Here is a 26,253-nt window from a genome sequence, read left to right as displayed (position 1 = left end):
ATGGTCTGCAGGCTGACAGTTATATTGTAATATTTTATCACAATATTCAAAGAGACACTAGTAGAGAAAAGGAAAATATTACGAAAGAAACGTGGGCGATAGAATAAGAAGTTGTACCTGATCCCATATTGTATCACAAGCTACATCGTCGTTGCCACATCTGAGGCAGAAACTTGATCTCTCTCGAAGCCATGGCAACTAGTCTGAGGATTTATTGAGCTGAAACATACAAAAAATATATTGAAAAAAGTTACTGTTGCGTAAGGGAAAAACCAATGACAGATAAGATTTACCTTAGAAGTTTGATTGCTGGCAGTCATAAATGGATGGCCTAATTTTTTTTAAAGTTGCACTCTTACTCCAAAATAAGATTTACCACAATTAATCATATTGGTTTAATATTCCAAAAGGGATAAATAAATGTCAAAAACCTTATGAAGGATACCGAGTTTGATTTGAAAGAAATGAGCATAAAACATTGGTACAACTACCTTATGAGACTATAGTAGACCACAGTAAATCTTTTAGCATTTACCAATCATTTAATATTTTTGCACTTTCTGCTATTAAATACACGGCTACAATCTTGTTATCAGTAATTAATAGTTTCCATAAATGTATTATTTAGTAAGTAGTTAAAGGTTTATCAGTTAAAATTGATGTTTGTAAAACATGTGTATGTATTTATTTTGAATTAGAGTGTCACTTTAAAATCTCTTTTTCTGCTTCATAAATATTGCCATTTTCACTTGATTTTCTGTACGATAAAAGTTGAGTTTATTTTGCATGAACCAGTCTACCTTTCGTGACATCTCAGACTCTGTGGGCCTTGTTCACAAGAAAGACCTTGGCCATGCATATGTAAAACACAAATTAAAAATCTCTTTAATTTTCTTGATAAACACAAAAATTGTTACAACCAAAATAATAATTATCACAGCAAATAAAGTAATGAAAGGGGAAAATATATATAATATAAATATCAGGATTTATTCTAATTTTTTCCTGCATTCATACATTATGAATACTTGACTGATTTTGCAAATCCATGAATGGTGCTTAAGTGCTTCTTGGAAAAATTGTAAAATTGCAAATCACAAAATAAGAATCAATTCTTGATTGAAACTGACCTGAGCTGAATATGTAGGCTGTTCCAGTTCAAACACAGGTAGTCCTAAATAAGGCTTAATAATAATGCAAAAAAACAAAATGTCCTGGGTATATAAACTTTTTGACAACAATATAAACAGAAATGGCACAATTGTTGTTCTTTAAAGGGGCTAGACACCAGATGATACAATTGCAAGAGAAAAAGAAAATTGACATAATTACTTATGTAACGTGCAACGTCAAACAAACACCAACAGATCCCTATATAGAAGTTCCTTCTATAACGGAATGTTATACTATGAACGCACATCCGCCGCCTACAGCGGACCGTTACATTACTAAATTTTCCCCTCCGAGAAGACTCATTCCGAGTCTTGGTCTGGGAATCTCATGGGTAAGGCAACTCCTTTCCGGCAGTAGACATCATCCCACCGCTGCCAGCATTGGTAACGTGCGACGTCAAACAAACAACAACAGATCCCTTCAGAGAAAAGCATGCATGACCCTGAAGGGGTCCACCGGTCTTTATATACAGTCAATTCTCAATCCACACAGAACCCAGGCTTTGCTAATTTGCATATTACCAACCAAGTTAACATACATACTATGAACGTACTTCCGTCTATAACGGAATGTTATACTATGAAGGCACATCCTCCGCCTACAGCGGACTGTTACACTTATATAAAATTGACATCATTGTGTACAACACATTAAAACATACCAAAATTACTATGTATCACATCGCTTACGATACATGCATATTTCAAAGAACTGAATTATAAACAGATATGATTTAAACTGGGAAACCGTTACAGATATTTTAAATGGGCACATATAAAGGAGACAGCAATACAATTGCTGCCTTTGTTATTTTAACAATGTGAAGAGACGTATCATTGGCCTCCTACTAGCTCGCATTGACAATTCTAGGCTTGTTTTGAGGAAAAACTGTTTTTGCCGATTATGAACCATCTGGCGTCTCGTCCCTTTAAAGCTATAGTTACTGCAACCAAAATCAGAGTTATTGAAATAAAATACTTCAACAAAACTTAAGCGCGATCATTCATTAACTAAAGTGTGTGTATAAGTCTTTTAGTTACCGTTCCAATATTATAGTTAAGTTTATGTGAGAGTGCTGCTTAAATGTATAGTTGAAAAACAAAAAGAAAGAAAAACACACTCCAACATAATTCACTAATGTTTAAGCTTATATGAAAATTATTAAAAGACAATTTCTTTAAATAACTGATAATAAATGTGGGATCATATTTTTAGACAACAGCTACCTCCAATCATAGGCCTGCAAAAGTGTTTGATAAATCTCACACACAACTGTTTTTCTGTCGGATATTTCAACTGGTAAATCTCGTGCAAATTGTGCACCTACTTTTGTTACAAGGACGTTCTTAATACTACAGAAATGTTTGTTTCCTGTGCTTTCCTGACATTTTTCTCATACAAATGTATGGTATCGGACAGAGAAACAAGCAATACACTTTCTGTTGTCTAAGTCGGATAGATCACGAGTAGTCGTTTGATATGGAATTATCAACTCGCTACGCTCGCTTATAGATTCCATATCAAACGGCTACTCGTGATCTATCCTATATTGAGACACTTGGTACAAATGGAAATTTCCAATGCACCATGCTAATTTCATGATTTCTTTGGGAAAAATACTGAACATACGAGATGATAAAAGATGGAATAAAATTGGAAATTCATCGAAATATATATTATGGTGGCTGCTGATTTTAACACTTTTTCACTATGTCCTATCTATACTATAAGTGAAAAATAAAAAAAACGCTCCCAAATTTTCTCGTTTTTTTTTTTTGCCTGCGACCTGTTTATGCTAGCGTCCCATACAGTGATTTACGGTATGTAGATATCATTTCTAGCTGGGTTGCTTTTACATTACCAAAAATATATTTTTGCCTGTAATAAGGGCTGTCACTGCTTACTCATTGTTACCCCTCTCTCCTGTTATACAAAGTGTAATTTGCCTAGTATCATGCACTTTGTTCTCATGTATGATGTTGTTGTTGTAGATATATATTATATATTAAAATTTAAATTTCAATCCTCCATTAGGTAAAACAATCAGATAACTATGTTATGTTTGTAATTTTGATTCTTAAATTAGAGGGGGGTTTCCTGGACTTTTATTTAAGCCAGAGGTATGGGCCTTGATTACCATTATGCACATACCCTCGATGCGTTTTGTAACATTATTTTTAAAAATTTCAATCAAATACATCACATCATTACTGAGATTATAATAATACACTTAAAAGTACTTGAACGCAAAACTTAAATCATAATTTCAAGGCAAACAAGGGAAATAATTTGCATTGTATTCAACCTAGAGTTGTCCAACTTGATTAATTTAGTAGGTGTAAAGCCTTGTATAAGGTTCAAGTCCAATACATCAAGGGGTTACTGAAATAAAGCCAGGTAGTTGATAGTAGCTTGCACGCAAAACTTAAACCAAGGTGTGATGCCAATGCCGACATCAGGGTGAGTAGAATTATTCTTCAAGTTAATAAGTCCAGCAAACAAGAGCACCATAAGCAGGCGCTAACTCACGTCCATTTTCCTTGGACAGTCAAGAGGCATAACTCAACAACTAAGTCAGGCCTTTCTACACACGTTTATTGTCATTGGTAACATCTAACTTCATCTGAACTTAACTTTTTTTGGAGATATTACCAAGATTTATATTTTTGGAAGCCAAATACTTTGACAAAAACTACTCCTTTTCGTGTTCAAATGACAAGCAATAAATTTATATCGGCATCAGTGGACTTCTTCTTATTTTTAATACAGATGCCATGCAAAAACTAACTTTACAACTGTAATTAGTCAGAAACTTTTAATCCTGATTTCAGGATTAATGTTGAACTTTATCATCCATGTAAACATGTAGAATGTACACATACCTGGATTACATAGAACACAAACATAAGTCTCAGTACACGGACCTGGATCACGTAGAACACAAACATAAGTCACAGTACACATACCTGGATCAGGTAGAACACAAACATAAGTCTCAGTACACGTACTTGGATCACGTAGAACACAAACATAAGTCTCAGTACACGTACCGGGATCACATAGAATACAAACATAAGTCACAGTACACATACCTGGATTACATAGAATACAAATATAAGTCACAGCAGACATACCTGGATCAGGTAGAACACAAACATAAGTCTCAGTACACATACCTGGATCACGTAGAACACAAACATTAGTCTCAGTACACGTACCTGGATCATGTAGAACACAAACATAAGTCTAAGTACACGTACCTAGATCACGAAGAACACAAACATAAGTCACAGTACACGTACCTGGATCAAGTAGAACACAAACATAAGTCTCAGTACCTGGATTATGTAGAACACAAAAATAAGTCTCAGTACACGTACCTGGATCATGTACAACACAAACATAAGTCTCAGTACCTGGATTATGCAGAACACAAACATAAGTCACAGTACACGTACCTGGATTACGTAGAACACAAACATAAGTCTCAGTACCTGGATTATGTAGAACACAAAAATAAGTCTCAGTACACGTACCTGGATCATGTAGAACACAAACATAAGTCTCAGTACACGTACCTAGATCACGTAGAACACAAACATAAGTCACAGTACACGTACCTGGATCAGGTAGAACACAATCATAAGTCTTAGTACATGTACCTGGATTACGTAGAACACAAACATAAGTCACAGTACACGTACCTGGATTACGTAGAACACAATCATTAGTCTCAGTACACGTACCTGGATCATGTAGAACACAAACATAAGTCACAGTACATGTACCTGGATCAGGTAGAACACAAACATTAGTCTCAGTACATGTACCTGGATTATGTAGAACACAAACATAAGTCACAGTACACGTACCTGGATTACGTAGAACACAAACATAATTCTCAGTACATGTACCTGGATTACGTAGAACACAAACATAAGTCACAGTACACGTACCTGGATTACGTAGAATCCAAACATAAGTCTCAGTACATGTACCTGGATTATGTAGAACACAAACATAAGTCACAGTACATGTACCTGGATCAGGTAGAACACAATCATTAGTCTCAGTACACATACCTGGATCACGTAGAACACAAACATAAGTCACAGTACACGTTCCTGGATCACGTAGAACACAAACATAAGTCTCAGTACACGTACCTGGATCATGTAGAACACAAACATAAGTCTCATTACACGTACCTGGATCATGTAGAACACAAACATAAGTCTCAGTACACGTACCTGGATTACGTAGAATACAAACATAAGTCTCAGTACACGTACCTGGATTACGTAGAATACAAACATAAGTCTCAGTACACGTACCTGGATTACGTAGAACACAAACATAAGTCCCAGTACACGTACCTGGTTCATGTAGAATACAAACATAAGTCACAGCAGACATACCTGGATCACGTAGAACACAAACATAAGTCACAATACACGTACCTGGATAACGTAGAACACAAACATTAGTTTCATTTCGTAAACTGGATCACGTAGATCATAAAAATAAGTTTCAGTACATGTACCGGTATAACGTAGAACACAAACATAAGTTTCAGTAAACGTACCTGGATCACGAAGAACACAAACATAAGGCTCAGTACACGTACCTGGATCACGTAGAACACAAACATAAGTCTCAGTATAAGTACCTGGATTACGTAGAACACAAACATAAGGCTCAGTACATGTACCTGGATCAGGTAGAACACAAAAATAAGGCTCAGTACACGTACCTGGATCATGTAGAACACAAACATTAGTCTCAATACACGTACCTGGATCACATAGATCACAAACGTAAGTCACAGTACACGTACCTGGATCAGGTAGAACGCAAACATAAGTCTCAGTACACGTACCTGGATCACGTAGTACACAAACATTAGTCTCAGTACACGTACCTGTATTACGTAGAACACAAACATAAGTCTCAGTACATGTACCTAGATCAGGTAGAACACAAACATAAGTCTCAGTACATGTACCTAGATCACGTAGAACACAAACATAAGTCTCAGTACACGTACCTGGATTACGTAGAACACAAACATAAGTCTCAGTACCTGGATCATGTAGAACACAAAAATAAGTCTCAGTACCTGGATCAAGTAGAACACAAACATAAGTCTCAGTACACGTACCTGGATCATGTAGAACACAAAAATAAGTCTCAGTACACGTACCTGGATCATGTAGAATACAAACATAAGTCTCAGTACATGTACCTGGATCATGTAGAACACAAACATAAGTCTCAGTACACGTACCTGGATCATGTAGAACACAAAAATAAGTCTCAGTACACGTACCTGGATCATGTAGAATACAAACATAAGTCTCAGTACATGTACCTGGATCATGTAGAACACAAAAATAAGTCTCAGTACACGTACCTGGATCATGTAGAACACAAACATAAGTCTCAGTACACGTACCTGGATTACGTAGAACACAAACATAAGTCTCAGTACCTGGATTATGTAGAACACAAAAATAAGTCACAGTACATGTACCTGGATCATGTAGAACACAAACATAAGTCTCAGTACCTGGATTATGTAGAACACAAACATAAGTCACAGTACACGTACCTGGATCATGTAGAACACAATCATTAGTCTCAGTACCTGGATCAAGTAGAACACAAACATAAGTCTCAGTACCTGGATCATGCAGAACACAAACGTAAGTCTCAGTACATGTACCTGGATCACGTAGAACACAAACATAAGTCTCAGTACACGTACCTGGATCATGTAGAACACAAACATAAGTCTCAGTACATGTACCTGGATCACGTAGAACACAAACATAAGTCTCAGTACACGTACCTGGATCATGTAGAACACAAACATAAGTCTAAGTACACGTACCTGGATCACGTAGAACACAATCATTAGTCTCAGTACCTGGATCAAGTAGAACACAAACATAAGTCACAGTACACGTACCTGGATCATGTAGAACACAATCATTAGTCTCAGTACCTGGATCAAGTAGAACACAAACATAAGTCTCAGTACCTGGATCATGCAGAACACAAACGTAAGTCACAGTACACGTACCTGGATCATGTAGAACACAAACATAAGTCTCAGTACACGTACCTGGATCACGTAGAACACAAACATAAGTCTCAGTACACGTACCTGGATCATGTAGAACACAAACATAAGTCTAAGTACACGTACCTAGATCACGAAGAACACAAACATAAGTCACAGTACACGTACCTGGATCAAGTAGAACACAAACATAAGTCTCAGTACCTGGATTATGTAGAACACAAAAATAAGTCTCAGTACACGTACCTGGATCATGTACAACACAAACATAAGTCTCAGTACCTGGATTATGCAGAACACAAACATAAGTCACAGTACACGTACCTGGATTACGTAGAACACAAACATAAGTCTCAGTACCTGGATTATGTAGAACACAAAAATAAGTCTCAGTACACGTACCTGGATCATGTAGAACACAAACATAAGTCTCAGTACACGTACCTAGATCACTTAGAACACAAACATAAGTCACAGTACACGTACCTGGATCAGGTAGAACACAATCATAAGTCTTAGTACATGTACCTGGATTACGTAGAACACAAACATAAGTCACAGTACACGTACCTGGATTACGTAGAACACAAACATAAGTCTAAGTACACGTACCTGGATTACGTAGAACACAAACATAATTCTCAGTACATGTACCTGGATTACGTAGAACACAAACATAAGTCACAGTACACGTACCTGGATTACGTAGAACACAAACATAATTCTCAGTACATGTACCTGGATTACGTAGAACACAAACATTAGTCTCAGTACACGTACCTGGATCATGTAGAACACAAACATAAGTCACAGTACATGTACCTGGATCAGGTAGAACACAAACATTAGTCTCAGTACATGTACCTGGATTATGTAGAACACAAACATAAGTCACAGTACACGTACCTGGATTACGTAGAACACAAACATAATTCTCAGTACATGTACCTGGATTACGTAGAACACAAACATAAGTCACAGTACACGTACCTGGATTACGTAGAATCCAAACATAAGTCACAGTACACGTACCTGGATTACGTAGAACACAAACATTAGTCTCAGTACATGTACCTGGATTATGTAGAACACAAACATAAGTCACAGTACACGTACCTGGATTACGTAGAACACAAACATAATTCTCAGTACATGTACCTGGATTACGTAGAACACAAACATAATTCTCAGTACATGTACCTGGATTACGTAGAACACAAACATAAGTCACAGTACACGTACCTGGATTACGTAGAACACAAACATAAGTCACAGTACACGTACCTGGATTACGTAGAACACAAACATTAGTCTCAGTACACGTACCTGGATCATGTAGAACACAAACATAAGTCACAGTACATGTACCTGGATCAGGTAGAACACAAACATTAGTCTCAGTACATGTACCTGGATTATGTAGAACACAAACATAAGTCACAGTACACGTACCTGGATTACGTAGAACACAAACATAATTCTCAGTACATGTACCTGGATTACGTAGAACACAAACATAAGTCACAGTACACGTACCTGGATTACGTAGAATCCAAACATAAGTCTCAGTACATGTACCTGGATTATGTAGAACACAAACATAAGTCACAGTACATGTACCTGGATCAGGTAGAACACAATCATTAGTCTCAGTACACATACCTGGATCACGTAGAACACAAACATAAGTCACAGTACATGTACCTGGATCACGTAGAACACAATCATTAGTCTCAGTACACGTACCTGGATCATGTAGAACACAATCATTAGTCTCAGTACATGTACCTGGATTATGTAGAACACAAACATAAGTCTCAGTACACGTACCTGGATTATGTAGAACACAAACATAAGTCTCAGTACATGTACCGGTATTACATAGAACACAAACATAAGTCACAGTACACATACCTGGATTACGTAGAACACAAACATAAGTCACAGTACACGTACCTGGATTACATAGAACACAAACATTAGTCTCAGTACATGTACCTAGATCAGGTAGAACACAAACATAAGTCTCAGTACATGTACCTGGATCAGGTAGAACACAATCATAAGTCTTAGTACATGTACCTGGATTATGTAGAACACAAACATAAGTCACAGTACACGTACCTGGATTACGTAGAACACAATCATTAGTCTCAGTACACTTACCTGGATTATGTAGAACACAAACATAAGTCTCAGTACATGTACCTGGATCATGTAGAACACAAACATAAGTCACAGTACATGTACCTGGATCAGGTAGAACACAAACATTAGTCTCAGTACATGTACCTGGATTATGTAGAACACAAACATAAGTCACAGTACACGTACCTGGATTACGTAGAACACAAACATAATTCTCAGTACATGTACCTGGATTACGTAGAACACAAACATAAGTCACAGTATACGTACCTGGATTACGTAGAATCCAAACATAAGTCTCAGTACATGTACCTGGATTATGTAGAACACAAACATAAGTCACAGTACATGTACCTGGATCAGGTAGAACACAATCATTAGTCTCAGTACACGTACCTGGATCATGTAGAACACAAACATAAGTCACAGTACCTGGATCATGTAGAACACAAACATAAGTCACAGTACATGTACCTGGATTATGTAGAACACAAACATAAGTCTCAGTACCTGGATCACGTAGAACACAATCATTAGTCTCAGTACACGTACCTGGATCATGTAGAACACAATCATTAGTCTCAGTACACATACCTGGATCACGTAGAACACAAACATAAGTCTCAGTACATGTACCTGGATTATGTAGAACACAAACATAAGTCACAGTACACGTACCTGGATTACGTAGAACACAAACATAAGTCACAGTACATGTACCTGGATCACGTAGAACACAAACATAAGTCTCAGTACACGTACCTGGATTACGTAGAACACAATCATTAGTCTCAGTACACGTACCTGGATCACGTAGAACACAAACATAAGTCTCAGTACACTTACCTGGATCACGTAGAACACAAACATAAGTCTCAGTACACTTACCTGTAAATCTTTTATTTCGCAGCCTTTCTTATGACAACCCTTTATTTTTAATAGGGCCACTTGCCTCAGACCCATTGCAATATACACATTAACACAATATAAATATACAACATTCCATAATAAATCTTACCTACAAATATGACCATTTTTTAAAGGAAACAATTCTCTGTCATGATTCAGTCGCAAATCAACTCGAGTTTATTATTCTAGATAGAGTATTATTTTCAAAGCTTCCAATAACAGCATTAAAACATGTTCAGCAGATAATAATGGAAACATTACAGAACAATGTATTGTATTTTTATAGTCATATTGCAACAGGATCAATTCTTATTTTTTTATTAGCGACACTGCCATCCACAGCTTGAAACAAATTGATTATGCCAGTAAGCAGCAAGTTTAGCACTTAATACAACAAGACTATTTGATTGCATACCACAATAAAATGAGTCCTATAATTAATTCTACTTTTTATATCAAGAATTAAGTCCTATTTTATGCCATTTGGGGCGAGATGTACAGGTGAAGAGGTTTTCACGAACACTCTAAGCTAAGACCACAGGACCAGTTTCAACTCAACATGCTCTTATTTTTAAAGTGATACTCTTATTCAAAATCAATACATACACATGTATAACAAACATAAATTTTGACTGATAAACCTTTAACTACTTACTAAATAATGTATTTGTGGAAAATATTAATTACTGATAACAAGATTGTAACCGTGTAATTAATAGCTGAAATCGCAAAAATATTAAATGATTGGTGAATGCTAAAAGATTTACTGTGATCTACTATCATCTCATAAGGTAGAAATACCATGTTTTATGCACATTTCTTTCAAATTAAACTTGGTACCCCTCATAAAAACCTTTGTTTTCGACATTTATTCATCCTTTTTGGTATATTAAAACAATTGTATTAATGGTGGTAAATCTTATTTTTTGATAGAAGTGTATCTTTAAACAAATTAGCAAATTGTGTGTTTTTCATCCCACCTGCTAATGCTCCAATTTTTCTTCGCTTCCAAACATTAAATTGAGTTGGCCTAATTGTTAACTGATTTCCAAAACTAGGCATTGTATGATACTAAATGTGCATCTGACAGATTAACCTGTTGTTGATTTCGTGTTAATGCCTTATTGAACAAGAGCACTGCACTGGGAATACAAAGTTTAGTTGAGTTACACGCTATTTATTTTACAAAAAAACTGTGAAACAAATTTATACACTCTCACATTTCCCACTCTCACTGTCATGATGTTAGGTGCGAGTGTGGTCTTGTGTTGTGTGGGGAAACGGATTTCCCATATAGAGAACCCAATATTCATGTGTGCCATGACCTGTGAACACTCATCTGCCATCAAAGGGAAAAAACTCAAGTTAAGTTTATACAAACCTTTCAGCCAGTGTCATAGGACTTACTATCATTGTCAACTTACATGATAACATCTTGTTATGTTTTTAATATAATGGTCAATTTGATTATCAATTATGGCACCTTTTTTCGGCACATCTCAAGAGAAACCAATCAGCTTAGCAATGAGATTTCACTTATAAGTTGATAGAACTTAAATTTAGAATTTTTGAAACAAGCAGAATACATGTAACTATCCTAAATCTTGCCTTACCTGATGACTTTCTGTAATAACTGAATCTTTTGTTTACCCTGACTTCTTATTAAAATCCGACAAGTTATTAATAATAAAACAAACCTTATTATTATTACTTTATTTGCCTTAATCTGTTGCATCACCTGTATTGTGACAGACTGGACATTGATTGTTCTTAGATACAAAATCCATATTGCCATTTGATTTTACTGATATTGTGAGAGGAAATCAATTCCTCACTCAGCTTGACATCCCCGGGCAATTATAATTTATCAATTTATACCTAGAAAAAGCAGTAAAAAATCATCTTTTTTTAACTGACTACATGTGGCCTTTTGACTGGGATAATAAGGGCAAACATATCTGAATAGGGGAAAATTAATTATGACTACCTTATAATAGTCTAAAATAATAGGCATTCAAAACGGGATTCTCCTAAAGGATTTGCCATGTAATATTGAAAAAGAAATCTGTCCATGTACAATTATTCGGTAATAAATGCCTAATAAATGAAGATGTTACAAAAATTCATTATTTTACCCAATTATTAATGGAGAAATGTACCTCTCAACATCTGGATGATATGTAGGTTAAATCTTGTTGAAGTTGATCATGGGACATACCTTATAAGCATACTATTGTAATGTGTGAGGCCAAAGATGCAAAGATCCCTTCAGAGAAAAGCATGCTCAACCCTGAAAGGGTCAAATTGTCTTATAAACAGTATATTCTCCATCCACACGAGAAAATGGTTATGCTAATTTGCATATAACTAAGCACATCAACGTACTATGAACAAATTTTAGCCTACAGCAAAACGTTACACTATGTATTTCATGATATAAAATAAACCTTAGACTTTGACATTGAACCGCGGACATTTGTGGTGAATTTCTGTACCAATTGAAGGTTACATGAACAGAGCGGACACAACATTAAGGACATATGTAAAAATATAAATATTGGTTGTGACATTGACCTAGAACCTACAGACTTGACTGCTGTATGCAACACATATAAAACATTTTTTAAAAATCATGTATTCATACTGTGTTGAACATTTGTGAAAGTCATATTCAGATTTTGGTTCACCGTAGATTGAAAACAGATGGTTTTGAAGAGTGACAAACAATACGTTTATTGTGTAATTAAACTACCGGTAATACTATGAGGTACATAACTGCCAATTTTATAAAAATAAAACTTAAAAAAGCGTGTCTTGAACAAGATAGTGATTCGCTATTGGTAATGTTCTGCTAGTGGTAACTGGACTGTACACCGTAACTTTTCCGGATCTTCATGGAGTATGATGTTTATTGGTCTCAGGAATCATCAATGGTTAAGTGCATTTTAATTTACCAGTTAAAGTGACACTATTATTCAAAATCAATACATACACATGTATAACAAACATAAATTCCCAGTGATAAATCCTCAACTACTTACCAAATAATGCATTTATGGAAAATATTAATTACTGATAATAGTATTATAATCGTGTATTTAATAGCTGAAAACGCAAAAATATTAAATGATCGGTGAATGCTTAAAGAATTTACTGCGATCTACTATCGTCTCATAAGGTAGCAATACCGTGTTTTCCTCATATTTCTTTCAAACTTAACTACAGGTAGGTATCGTTTATAAGAACCATTTTTGTTGACATTTGTTCATCCTTTTCGGTATATTAAAACAATTCTATTTTCGGTATATTAAAGCAATTGTATTAAATGTGTTAAATCTTATTAGGGAGAAATAGTGCATCTTTAACTGTGTACAAATTTTAGACTTTTTTCCAGTTCCACTTGTACTGTGGAGAGTACCTGTATTCATAAAATTGCCTAACCTAAAAAATAAAATGCAAAATTCTCCCAAGACCAAAACCTTTAAAGTGTTCATTGTCATTTTCATGACTACCTAGCAGATTAAGCCTTAATTTTGTCAGAGCAACAGATCATTGGGGCTGGATACTGTGCACACTAGCCTGAAAAAAATTACCACTGTTTCAACCAATTGATGTATATATTTTTCCATATCCATTTTTCTTGACACTAAAAATTCCAAGTGTTTTCATTTTCACCAATGTCAAATCTAAATTAGAAAACGAGTCTTTTCATTTTCCAAAGGACATAAATTTTAATGAGAGAGAACACCAATTCAGCTGACCAGTCTTCTTGATACTTGATACGAAATTTCTGTCAGTTTTGATGAAACAATGCATGTGCTTTTCTGATTGAATTAGTGTAGTTTATACCCCCCATAGGTTGATAATCCAATTAAATTTAAGGCATTATGACTGTAAACATGCTGATAAAATTCTACCCTGTGATAAATCTTGCATACATGAAAAAAAAAAAAAATTAATTCCGGGGGACCGGGTGATGGATGGAAATTCAGGGAGATTTTAAGCCCCACCAGGGGATATGCCATTTCCATGCCCTACTCATTTTCATCTGAAATGCTTTCTTCAACATCTTTTTTCTTTTCTTCAGATAGATCATCTTTTTATGCACAAGTTAAATGCTTGCTATATTTATGAACCTCTACTATATGTACATATGATGAATATCACTAGGCAGTTTAGATGATGTTCATAAACTGTCATGACATTATTGTTTTGTGTGTAATGCACTAGTCAATTGTAACCGCGGTCCCCCAAGTCCGGGGGTATACCGGGGATAGCCGGGGAAATGGGCCATGTTTTTACCTTTCAGGTGGCCCAGCAGTGGCGGGTGAAAGCGGTGGTTTTGTCTTCGCGGAAAATATAGCAGGGAATGGGCCTTACCTAGGCTCCCTGGGGTGAGGGGGCATTTGGCTGGGTTTGACCATCAGTTTGTCATTTTTTCTGACATAACTTCTATTGCAAGTTTATTTTGTTATCAAAAAAGGATTTTAGTCAATGCTGTTATTGAACAAGCACTAGCCTAATCGGGCTCCCATCTAGGAAATTCTGCTAGCCTCAAAATCAAAAATCACTAGCTCATGCTAATTAATTTATATGTAAAATGCAAAGGAAGTGCGTTTATTAAAGATACTTACGAATAACCATTCAGTTTATTTCAATAAATAGACAAAAGAACTACAAAATCGTATACCATAGCCTGGATGATGAAGTTGCAGTGATGTAGTCTGGAGTTCCTTCCTCTAACACTATCCTACTGTATGAAATATCAGTAAGCAGGGAACCAGACTAGCGATGCTGTAACCAATATTATTGGTTCCACGTCCTACTATATAAAAAGCGATAAAGCCGAGAACAAAAATGGTATGGGATAATTTTGTAACGAATGTTGAACACCGGAAGAAGACCAAAATGAATCGCAGATACTCTATAATTTCATAAAAAAAAACTTAAAAAAGAAAAGAGACAACAGCCGACAGCGTGACTTTTGGCTAGGGGTTATTGATGACGGGTAAAATCTCTGATTATCATACAAACTATTAACATTTACAAAATTCCTGTTTTTATTTTTTTCAAAATTGAATTTAGTTAACAAAGCGGGAAATTTCAAAATGTTAACTATAATTTTTAACGCTTTCAACGATCAATATTGACACATTATTTATTTCGTCGGAGTTCGAAAAGCATTGGCCATCCCAGGTTAATCATAAACTCTTTAAAATAATTATTCAAGCTAAAATGGTATATTTTGTAACCATGTTTTCAGAGGACAATACCCATGTGTACAACCAGGTCCACTGGGTGAGTACCTAAATCGGAACAGTACCTAAATATGGAACACCCGTTATAAAAGCGTTTTTCCGATTGTGATCAGTTTATTTACAATTTTAATCAATATAGATGCTTGCCTTAGATACACGTTCCAAATAACACGATACTGTGGTAAGTATTTAAAATGCTCCTATCATTCAAAGTTGTTCATGTTCAAATGTCAATACATGGCACACGGGGGAATGACTTCATGCTTGCAACAATTACAGCATGTTGGTACAGTCTGTATTCTTTTACTTAAATCGTAAAAGTCTACTGACAAAAATGATAAAAAAACAAGCTGGAAATAAAATAAATCATTAGTTTACTTAAAAAAATGTAGCAATAATTTTATAAGGAAACATAAAAATACATAACACATTAAAACTGTTCCATATTTAGGTACTCCAGGGACAAAAATGGCAGTCCTTGACTGTGCGGTTAATAAAGTACTTTTCATGCAGATTGGAAGTATCTTGAAAAATACCATTTATATCAACCAATTGGTCTGGAGTCCTAGTATGCTGATGGAAAATTTTGCAGTTATGATGCAAGTCTAACTAAAAATATTTCAAAAAAAGTGCCAAAAGTGTTCCAATTTAGGTACTCACCCAGTACCCCTGTATTAAATATAATAGTCCTGTTTTGGACTAAAAAAAGATTGTTTGCATTCTGTCTGCAGCATGCTTATTTTTTTTAGCTGTATACCCCACTCCCCCATAATTAAGGTGCATCTAGAGTTCTGGAGTCATAACCTGGGCCATTGTGGGCAGTTTTCCAGTTCAGAAACTAAGACAAGTAAGATATGCAGGATTCAAGGGGCATGTTCAAAGTTCTCCAACCGAACACTGTTGGAGCACCTCCAATTTGATTGTGTCGCCGATTTCAAACGTCAACAAGTTTCCTATACTTATACGTTACAACGTTTAATTGTACAGATTGACAGTGTAAACGCATATATCAAAAAAATGATAGGAATTGTACATGGACAGTACAACTTACATCAATATATATAAATATCTGTCATTGAAATTAGACTTTTGGATGGAAAAGCCCAAACTTTATACTATTACTTGGCACCAAATTTGTTAACAAGCCCTGCTTTATAAAATTCAGAATATGAGCAAGCCCAGAAACATTTGACCAAGCAGGCCTGTGCTAATTTCGACCACTGATATATATATGGTGTATGGTATAAATGAGAGTGTTCGACTTGTGCAAACTTTCGGTCGCATTCCTTTTTCAGTCATTGAAATTAGTCTTTCGGATGAACAAACCCGAATTCTTATACCATTGCATGAAATCATATTTTTGAACAAGCCCTGCTATATAAAATTCAGAACTTGAGCAAGCCCGGAAGACATTTTACCAGTGCAGGGCTTGCGGGCTTGTGCTAATTTCGACCACTGCTTTTTTTGCTTCTCTCAGTCTTCATTTATTATTATATTATATATATATATATATGATAATATTTTCATTATAACTTGTTGTTTTAAATATTGATTCTTGCTCGCACCAGATTGTAGTTCAATGTATGCATACAATACAAGGAAGTATTTTACTATATTGGGTCTAAATTTTCATGTTTCCATACCATAACATGTCCAAGTGTTTATGTATTTTGTTCAATGTGTGTTTAAAACTGATTGTTGTAACAAATGACCACAGAGGCCAACATATAAATGAAATATATAAAAATAAAGCAATATGAATCTTGGCGTTTAATTTTATATTTATGCAGATTGTTTTGGATTCAAGTTCAAAATTAAATTGAATTCTGGATTCTGGTCCAAATATAAGCGATATTCTGGATCCAGGCACGAGGGGGTGACACCCTCTTATAGTAGGCAGCCCGTGTGTTGTAAGTTGAAATAATTGAATATTATGGCATCCAAGAGAATATATTATAATAAAAGTGCTTTTACTTTCAGATAAACATGGAGGGAACACAAACAAGAGACATTCCTGCGAGTCAAATGAAGAAAGAAAAAGATGGCGATAAAGAAACAGAAAAGAAAAATAGAACTGATAATATAGAAAGTGTTGAAGCTGATTTTAATGGAAAAACAGACAACAGTAAATTTGATCAACCAAAGGGAGACATTGATTTGTTTGAAAAAATGTTTGAACACTGGAAACAGATAGAAACATCAAATGATAAACAAGAAAAAGATTTATTACAGAATGTTCAAAAACTGGAAAAACAGAATGATGAAAATGTTAAAAGAGTTCTTGAACTTGAGACGACATTAGAATTGTTACAAAATACAGTTGACAGTGTACACAATGATTTGAACTTGTTGGATAAACTTACTAAAGAAAATCAAGATCTAACTCAAGGTGAAGGAAGAGTCTGAGATTACGTTGAAAAGAGATAACAAAGAAAAACTTGAGGGTTTAGAGAAAGACCTAAGTGAAACAAAAGTAAACACACAGTTGAAATTAAGAAACTGAAAGAAGAATTTGACAGTAAACTGTCTGAGCAGAGAAAGAAATGCACACTATCACTCAAAGAAAACACTCAGAAATAGAAAAACTAAAGAAACAACATGAAGCAGAACTCGCAATGCAATCAGTTGAATATGAGAAGAAAATTGGTAAACTTCACAGTCAGAAAGCATCTGCTGCAATGACACAACAGCAGCAAACTTCATCCAACCAGGAGATTTACAGGAAAAAGCTGCAACACATGAAGAGTGAGTATGAAGCTCAAACAAGCAGCTTGAAGAACCAGATCACGTCTCTTCAGGAACAGCTAGGAACTCAGAAGAATTTGGAACAGCCACGAGTGATGATGCCTGGAATGCTTAACAGTCTGTCTGTGTCAAATGTTAGCTTGTTTGGGGCAAAACGGTTGAAAAGGTTTTAAGTTGGGAAGGTTAATAAATGTGTTTATAGTGTTTCGAAAAAAATTCAAAAGAATACTAGTGATATTTATGAAAAGTTTAAATGTCAAGTTAATTGCAAGAACTTTCCCGATCTTTTCATTAATTAACTGTAACTGTTTGTGTTTTTTATGAATCAAAATAAAGTTATTCAATTCATCATGAAATTAATTATTGAAAAGTTACTGATAAATATTCCAAGTTGAAATTTATATTTTTATGTTCCTCATATAGGATATCATGTATAGATAAAAGTCGCATTTCGGGGTCTGTTTCGTGTTTGGCCCTTCTCAATTTAATCAATTTTATTGGAAATCGATTAAAAGGTATGGTTCATTCCAAACTCGAGGGCTATACTATTTTCCCGTCCCGGTCTCATCCGGTCTCTGTTTTCAAGATTAAATAGTAGCTATTGGCCAATGGATGGATGGATGGATGGATGGATATGGATGGATGGATGGATGGATGGATGATCCATGGATGGATAGATGGATGGATGGATGGGTGGATAGATGGATGGATGGATTAATGGATAGATTGATTTAATGCATAAAGCATTAATAAAGCATTAATAAAAATATATAATGAGTTTAATCATAGTGTACTTATTAATATAATGCATTTTCTCACTTCTTCACTTCAGTAATTTATATTCATGCAAACTTTGAAACTTTTTCAATAGTAAATTATTAATTCTTGCACAATACAGCAAAGTGGACTGTCACTTACTAGTCACAAACCTGAATGTTTTCTATCAAGTATAAAAATAGCTTGACTGGACTTTAATAAACAATATAATGTTTGTTTTGATAGAAAGAGAAAGAACAATAGACAAACTTCGAAATATACAATTTTCAGTTACAACTTGCGACTGTCGGGGCACCTCTGACATACCGGTAATTGCGTCAATGGTTTCAAACATCAACAAGTTTCTCCTATATGTTACAAATGTCCCCAAAATACCTTAAAATGGGGGAGTCAATGCTGCAGATATCTAAGCATACACGGAAGTAGGTACCAGTTTTGTTTTACAAGTGGCTGATATAATTGCATCACAATTTCCCATTTTCTCATATACGTTACAAATGGCGCCAAAATATCTTTCAATGGGGTAGTTAATGTAAAAAATATCTCAGCATGCACGGAGGTCCAGACCGGTTTTGTTCTTTAGGTCTCCCGGTTCCCTTCAGAATGCGAACGTCGGGGTGCCTGGGATGTATCTTGGTCACCGTTTTTGACATCCAATAGTGAATCCTAAAGGCTACTTTTCAAAGCGGCCCACCAAACCTTATAATTTGGAGTTTATGTCGCAGATCTATATCTTATGATTCGCCCAAGCTCGGAAGTCAGGACCGGTTTTGTTCTATAGGTGGCTCAGTTCCTCGGTAACGTCACGTCAAGCACCTCTGACATTATTTGGTCACCAGTTTTGCATGTCTGCAAATGTTACTTTTCAAACGTCCGATCAAACTTTATAATTGGAAGTTAATGTCACAGATCTCTCAATATCCACGATGTGCGGTGCGGGACAGGTTTTGTTCTTTAGGTATTTCCGTTCTGGACGGAAGACGACTGTTTGAGCACCTCCTATGTGATTGTGTCACTGATTTCAAACGTCAACAAGTTTCCCCTATACTTATATGTAACAAATGGCACCAAAATACTTTAAATGAGGGAATTGATTTCGCAGATATTTCAGGGTCCTATCAGGGTCTGTAGGTTCCTGATGTAAGGCTACCATAATGGCACCTCTGGCATAATTGCGCGGTGGGTAGAGACCAGTATTAGGTGTCCTGGTAGAAATCAAATACAAGCTGTGCTGTAGGTAAATCAGTACAAGGTGTGTTGTTGGTAGAATCCAGTATAAGGTGAGTTGTTGGGTAGAATCCAGTACAAGGTGTGCTGTACGTAGAATCCATTATATGGTGTGCAGTACGTAGAATCCAGTATAGGGTGTGATCTGGTAGAATCCAGTACAAGGTGTGCTGTTGGTGAATCTAGTATTAGGTTTGCTGAGACCAGTTTAAGGTGTGCTGTTCGAAGAATGCAGTACAAGGAGTCTGTAGGTAGAATCAGTATTAGGTGTGTTGTTGGTAGGATCCAGTACAAGGTGTGCTGTAGGTATAGACCAGTACAGGGTGTGCTGTAGGTATAGACCAATACAAGGTGTTTGTTAGTAGATTCCAGTACAAGGTGTGCTGTAGTAGAATCCGTACGAGGTGGGCTGCAGGTAGAGACCAGTACAAGGTTGTGCTGTAGGTACAATCAAGTACAAGGTGTGCTGTATGTAGAGACCAGTGAAAGGTGTGCTGTAGGTACAATCCAGTACAAGGTGTGCTGTAGGTAGAGAGCAGTACAAGGTGTGCTGTAGGTAGAGACCAGTACAAGGTGTGCTGTAGGTAGCATCCAGTATAAGGTGTGCTGTAGGTAGAGACCAGTACAAGGTGTCTGTAGGTAGAATCCAGTACAAGGTGTGCTGTAGTAGAGACCAGTACAAGTGTGCTGTAGGTAGAGACCAGTACAAGGTGTGGTGTAGGTACAATCCAGTACAAGGTGTTCTGTAGGTAGAGACCAGTACAAGGTGTGCTGTAGGTAGAATCCAGTACAAAGTGTGCTGTAGGTAGAGACCAGTACAAGGTGTGCTGTAGGTAGAGACCAGTACAAAGTGTGCTGTAGGTAGTATCCAGTATTAGGTCACAACGTGTGCTCTACGTAGAATCCAGTACAAGGTGTGCTGTGGGTAGAATCCAGTATTGGTGTGCTGTAGGTAGAGACCAGTACAGGGTGTGCTGTAGGTAGAATCCAGTATTAGGTGTGCTGTAGGTAGAATCCAGTACAAGGTGTTGCTGTAGGTAGATCCCAGTAAAAGGTGTGCAGTAGGTTGAATCCTTACAAGGTGTGCTGTAGGTAGAATCCAGTACAAGGTGTGCGTGGGTAGAATGTAGTATAAGGTATGCTGTCGGTAGAATCCAGTACAAGGTTGTGCTGTAAGTAGAATCCAGTACAAGGTGTGCTGTGGGTAGAATCCAGTACAAGGTGTGCTGTGGGTAGAATCCAGTACAAGGTGTGCTGTAGGTAGAGACCAGTATTAGGTGTGCTGTAGGTAGAGACCAGTACAAGGTGTGCTGTAGGTAGAGACCAGTACAAGGTGTGCTGTAGGTAGAGACCAGTACAAGGTGTGCTGTAGGTAGAGACCAGTACAAGGTGTGCTGTTGGTAGAGTCCAGTATTAGGTGTGCTGTAGGTAGAGACCAGTACAAGGTGTGCTGTAGGTAGAGTCCAGTACAAGATGTAGTGTAGGTAGAGACCAGTATAAGGTGTGCTGTAGTAGAGACCAATAGAAGTTGTGCTGTAGGTAGAGACCAGTACAAGGTGTGCTGTTCGTTGTAGAATCCACTTACAAGGTGTGCTGTAGGTAGAATCCAGTATAATGTGTGTTGTTGGTAGAATCCAGTATAAGGTGTGCTTAGGTAGAATCCAGTATTAGGTGTGCTGTTGGTAGAATCCAGTACAAGGTGTGCTGTAGGTAGAGACCAGTATTAGGTGTGCTATAGGTAAAATCCAGTATAAGGTGTGCTATAGGCAGAATCCATGAAGGTGTGCTGTAGGTAGAATCCAGTACAAGGTGTGCTGTAGGTAGAGACCAGTACAAGGTGTGCTGTAGGTAGAGACCAGTACAAGGTGTGCTGTAGGTAGAATCCAGTACAAGGTGTGCTGTAGGTAGAGACCAGTACAAGGTGTGCTGTAGGTATAATTCAGTACAAGGTGTGCTGTAGGTAGAGACCAGTACAAGGTGTGCTGTAGGTAGAGACCAGTACAAGGTGTGCTGTAGGTAGAATCCAGTACAAGGTGTGCTGTAGGTAGAGACAGTACAAGGTGTGCTGTAGGTAGAATCCAGTACGAGGTGTGCTGTAGGTAGAGACCAGTACAAGGTGTGCTGTAGGTAGAGACCAGTACAAAGTGTGCTGTAGGTAGTATCCAGTATTAGGTCACAACGTGTGCTCTACGTAGAATCCAGTACAAGGTGTGCTGTGGGTAGAATCCAGTATTTGGTGTGCTGTAGGTAGAGACCAGTACAGGTGTGCTGTAGGTAGAATCCAGTATTAGGTGTGCTGTAGGTAGAATCCAGTACAAGGTGTGCTGTAATTAGATCCCAGTAAAAGGTGTGCAGTAGGTTGAATCCATTACAAGGTGTGCTGTAGGTAGAATCCAGTACAAGGTGTGCTGTGGGTAGATTGTAGTATAAGGTATGCTGTCGGTAGAATCCAGTACAAGGTGGCTGTAAGTAGAATACAGTAAAAGGTGTGCTGTGGGTAGAATCCAGTACAAGGTGTGCTGTGGGTAGAATCCAGTACAAGATGTGCTGTAGGTAGAGACCAGTATTAGGTGTGCTGTAGGTTGAGACCAGTACAAGATTAGCTATAGGTAGAGTCTAGTACAAGGTGTGCTGTAGGTAGAGTCCAGTACAAGGTGTGCTGTAGGTAGAGACCAGTACAAGGTGTGCTGTAGGTAGAGTCCCAGTATTAGGTGTGCTGTAGGTAGAGACCAGTACAAGATGTGCTGTAGGTAGAGTCCAGTATTAGGTTTACTGTAGGTAGAGACCAGACGAGGTGTGCTGTAGTAGAGACCAGTACAAGGTGTGCTGTAGGTAGAGACCAGTACAAGGTGTGCTGTTCGTAGAATCCACTTACAAGGTGTGCTGTAGGTAGAATCCAGTATAATGTGTGTTGTTGTAGAATCCAGTATAAGGTGTGCTGTAGGTAGAATCCAGTATTAGGTGTGCTGTTGGTAGAATCCAGTACAAGGTGTGCTGTAGGTAGAGACCAGTATTAGGTGGCTATAGGTAAAATCCAGTATAAGGTGTGCTATAGGCAGAATCCATGAAGGTGTGCTGTAGGTAGAATCCAGTACAAGGTGTGTTGTAGGTAGAATCCAGTACAGGTGTGTTGTTGGTAGAATCCAGTACAAGGTGTGTTGTTGGTAGAATCCAGTACAAGGTGTGATTTAGGTAGAGACCTGTATTAGGTGTGCTGTAGGTTGAATCCAGTATAAGGTGTGCTGTAGGTAGAATCCAGTACAAGGTGTGATGTAGATAGAGACCAGTACAAGGTGTGCTGTAGGTAGAATCCAGTACAAGGTGTGTTGTAGGTAGAGACCAGTATAAGGTGTGTGTTCGTAGAATCCAGTACTAAGTGTGCTGTAGGTAGAATCCATTTTAATGTGTGTTGTTGGTAGAATCAAGTATAAGGTGTGCTGTAGGTAGAATCCAGTATTGGGTGTGCTGTTGGTAGAATCCAGTACAAGGTGTGCTGTACGTAGAGACCAGTATTAGGTGTGCTGTAGGTTGAATCCAGTATAAGGTGTGCTGTAGGGAGAATCCTTTACAAGGTGTGATGTAGATAGAGACCAGTACAAGGTGTGCTGTAGGTAGAATCCAGTACAAGGTGTGTTGTAGGTAGAATCCAGTACAAGATGTGTTGTTGGTAGAATCCAGTACAATGCGTGTTTTTGGTAGAATCCAATTCAAGGTGTGCTTAAGGTACAATCCAGTACAAGGTGTGTTGAAGGTAGAATCCAGTACAAGGTGTGCTGTAGGTACAGACAAGTACAAGGTGTGCTGTAGGAAGAGACCAATACAATGTGTGCTGTAGGTAAATACCAGTACATGGTGTGCTGTACGTAGAATCCAGTACCAGGTGTGCTATAGGTAGAGACCAGTACAAGGTGTGCTGTAGGTAGAATTCAGTACAAGGTGTGCTGTAGGTAGAGACCAGTACAAGGTGTGCTGTAGGTACAGACCAGTACAAGGTGTGTTGTAGGTAGAATCCAGTACAAGATGTGCTGTAAGTAGAGACCAGTACAAAGTTAGCTGTAGGTAGAATCCAGTACAAGGTGTGCTGTAGGTATAGACCAGTATTAGGTGTGCTGTAGGTAGAGCCCTTGTACAAGGTGTGCTGTAGGTAGAGACCAGTATTAGGTGTGTTGTAGGTAGAGCCCTTGTACAAGGTGTGCTGTAGGTAGGGACAAGTATAAGGTGTGCTGTAGGTAGAGACCAGTAGAAGGTGTGCTATACGTAGAATCCAGTATAAGGTGTGCTGTAGGTAGAGACCAGTACAAGGTGTGCTGTATGTAGAGACAATTATTAGGAGTGCTGTTGGTAGAGACCAGTACAATGTGTGCCTTAGGTAGAATCCAGTACAAGGTGTGCTGTAGGTAGAGACCAGTATAAAGTGTGCTGTTCGTAGAATCCAGTACAAAGTGTGCTGTAGGTAGAATCCATTTAATGTGTGTTGTTGGTAGAAATCCAGTATAAGGTGTGCTGTAGGTAGAATCCAGTATTAGGGTGCTGTTGGTAGAATCCAGTACAAGGTGTGCTGTAGGTAGATACCAGTATTAGGTGTGCTGTAGGTTAAATCCAGTATAAGGTGTGCTGTAGGTAGAATCCAGTACAAGGTGTGATATAGGTAGAGACCGTACAAGGTGTGCTGTAGGTAGAATCCAATACAAGGTGTGTTGTAGGTAGAATCCAGTACAGGTGTGTGTTGGTACAATCCAGTACAAGGTGTGTTTTTGATAGAATCCAATTCAAGGTGTGCTGTAGGTAGAATCCAGTACAAGGTGTGCTGTAGGTAGAGACAAGTACAATGTGTGCTGTAGGAAGAGACCAATACAATGTGTGCTGTAGGTAAATACCAGTACAAGGTGTGCTGTACGTAGAATCCAGTACAAAGTGTGCTGTAGGTAGAGACCAGTACAAGGTGTGCTGTAGGTAGAATTCAGTACAAGGTGTGTGTAGGAGACCAGTACAAGGTGTGCTGTAGGTACAGACCAGTACAATGTGTGTTGTAGGTAGAATCCAGTACAAGATGTGCTGTAAGTAGAAACCAGTACAAGGTGTGCTGTAGGTAGAATCCAGTACAAGGTGTGCTGTAGGTATAGACCAGTATTAGGTGTGCTGTAGGTAGAGCCCTTGTACAAGGTGTGCTGTAGGTAGGGACAAGTATTAGGAGTGCTGTAGGTAGAGACCAGTAGAAGGTGTGCTGTAGGTAGAGACAAGTATTAGGAGTGCTGTAGGTAGAGACCAGTAGTAGGCGTGCTATAGGTAGAATCCAGTATATGGTGTGCTGTAGGTAGAATCCAGTTCAAGGTGTGCTCTAGGTAGAGACCAGTACAAGGTGTGCTTTAGGCAGAATCCAGTACTATGTGTGCTGTAGGTAGAATCCAGTACAAGGGGTGCTGTAGGTAGAATCCAGTACAAGGTGTGCTGTAGGTAGAATCCAGTACAAGGTGTGCTGTAGGTAGAATCCAGTACAAGGTGTGCTGTAGGTAGAGACCAGTACAAGGTGTGCTGTAGGTAGAGACCAGTATTAGGTGTGCTGTAGGTAGAGACCAGTACAAGGTGTGCTGTAGGTAGAATCCAGTATAAGGTGGGCTGGAGGTAGAGACTAGTACAAGGTGTGCTGTAGGTAGAGACCAGTACAAGGTGTGCTGTAGGTAGAGGCCATTACAAGGTGTGCTGTTCGTAGAATCCACTTACAAGGTGTGCTGTAGGTAGAATCCAGTATAATGTGTGTTGTTGGTAGAATCCGTATAAGGTGTGCTGTAGGTAGAATCCAGTATTAGGTGTGCTGTTGGTAGAATCCAGTACAAGGTGTGCTGTAGGTAGAGACCAGTATTAGGTGTGCTATAGGTAAAATCCAGTATAAGGTGTGCTATAGGTAGAATCCATGAAGGTGTGCTGTAGGTA

The 26,253-nt window shown here is 37.7% G+C and overlaps 2 protein-coding genes and 1 long non-coding RNA gene across 3 annotated transcripts in view; 1 reads left to right on the top strand and 2 right to left on the bottom strand.

Annotated features, from left to right (window-relative positions):
* LOC128231305 (calcium/calmodulin-dependent protein kinase kinase 1-like) overlaps positions 1 to 15,062 on the bottom strand; it is a 144,456-nt gene extending 129,394 nt beyond the window's left edge. Inside the window, exons 1-2 of the mRNA XM_052943945.1 lie at positions 15,006 to 15,062; positions 118 to 219 (exon numbers count right to left, since the gene is read on the bottom strand). Of these exons, the coding sequence (XP_052799905.1) occupies positions 118 to 127 (10 nt within the window). The 5' untranslated portion in view covers positions 128 to 219; positions 15,006 to 15,062. The remainder of the gene's footprint in view (positions 1 to 117; positions 220 to 15,005) is intronic.
* Positions 199 to 10,276, bottom strand: LOC128229679 (NADH-ubiquinone oxidoreductase chain 5-like). The gene is made up of 22 exons (XM_052941463.1): positions 10,253 to 10,276; positions 9,881 to 10,042; positions 9,677 to 9,718; positions 9,425 to 9,466; positions 8,963 to 9,088; positions 8,543 to 8,584; positions 8,081 to 8,122; positions 7,745 to 7,786; positions 7,427 to 7,540; positions 7,145 to 7,216; positions 6,785 to 6,940; positions 6,587 to 6,664; positions 6,221 to 6,376; positions 6,011 to 6,094; positions 5,759 to 5,842; positions 5,340 to 5,423; positions 5,130 to 5,171; positions 4,794 to 4,835; positions 4,554 to 4,589; positions 4,308 to 4,391; positions 4,056 to 4,097; positions 199 to 219 (listed from the first exon to the last, which is right to left on the bottom strand). Exons 1-22 carry the CDS (start codon positions 10,274 to 10,276, stop codon positions 199 to 201), a joined length of 1,617 nt encoding a protein of 538 aa, XP_052797423.1.
* Positions 15,063 to 15,225: 163 nt separating the features above from the next.
* LOC128229672 (uncharacterized) lies at positions 15,226 to 17,892 on the top strand. The gene is made up of 3 exons (XR_008260115.1): positions 15,226 to 15,323; positions 16,323 to 16,420; positions 17,554 to 17,892. It is a non-coding gene; the product is annotated as an uncharacterized LOC128229672 (long non-coding RNA).
* Positions 17,893 to 26,253: the final 8,361 nt, after the last annotated feature.

Source organism: Mya arenaria, chromosome 4 (assembly GCF_026914265.1).
Source record: "Mya arenaria isolate MELC-2E11 chromosome 4, ASM2691426v1".
Lineage (NCBI taxonomy): Eukaryota > Metazoa > Mollusca > Bivalvia > Myida > Myidae > Mya > Mya arenaria.
This window is presented reverse-complemented; position numbering and strand designations above follow the sequence as displayed.

Excerpts from the sequence above, each read along its gene's own strand:
- LOC128229679 (XM_052941463.1), bottom strand. The coding sequence starts at position 10,276 with ATGTTTGTGTTCTACGTGATCCAG. Across the intron at positions 6,941-7,144 it reads TTGTGTTCTACATGATCCAG|GTACGTGTACTGAGACTTAT; the intron begins GTACGTGTACTG and ends TACATGATCCAG. Across the intron at positions 5,424-5,758 it reads TTGTGTTCTTCGTGATCCAG|GTACGTGTACTGAGACTTAT; the intron begins GTACGTTTACTG and ends TACGTAATCCAG.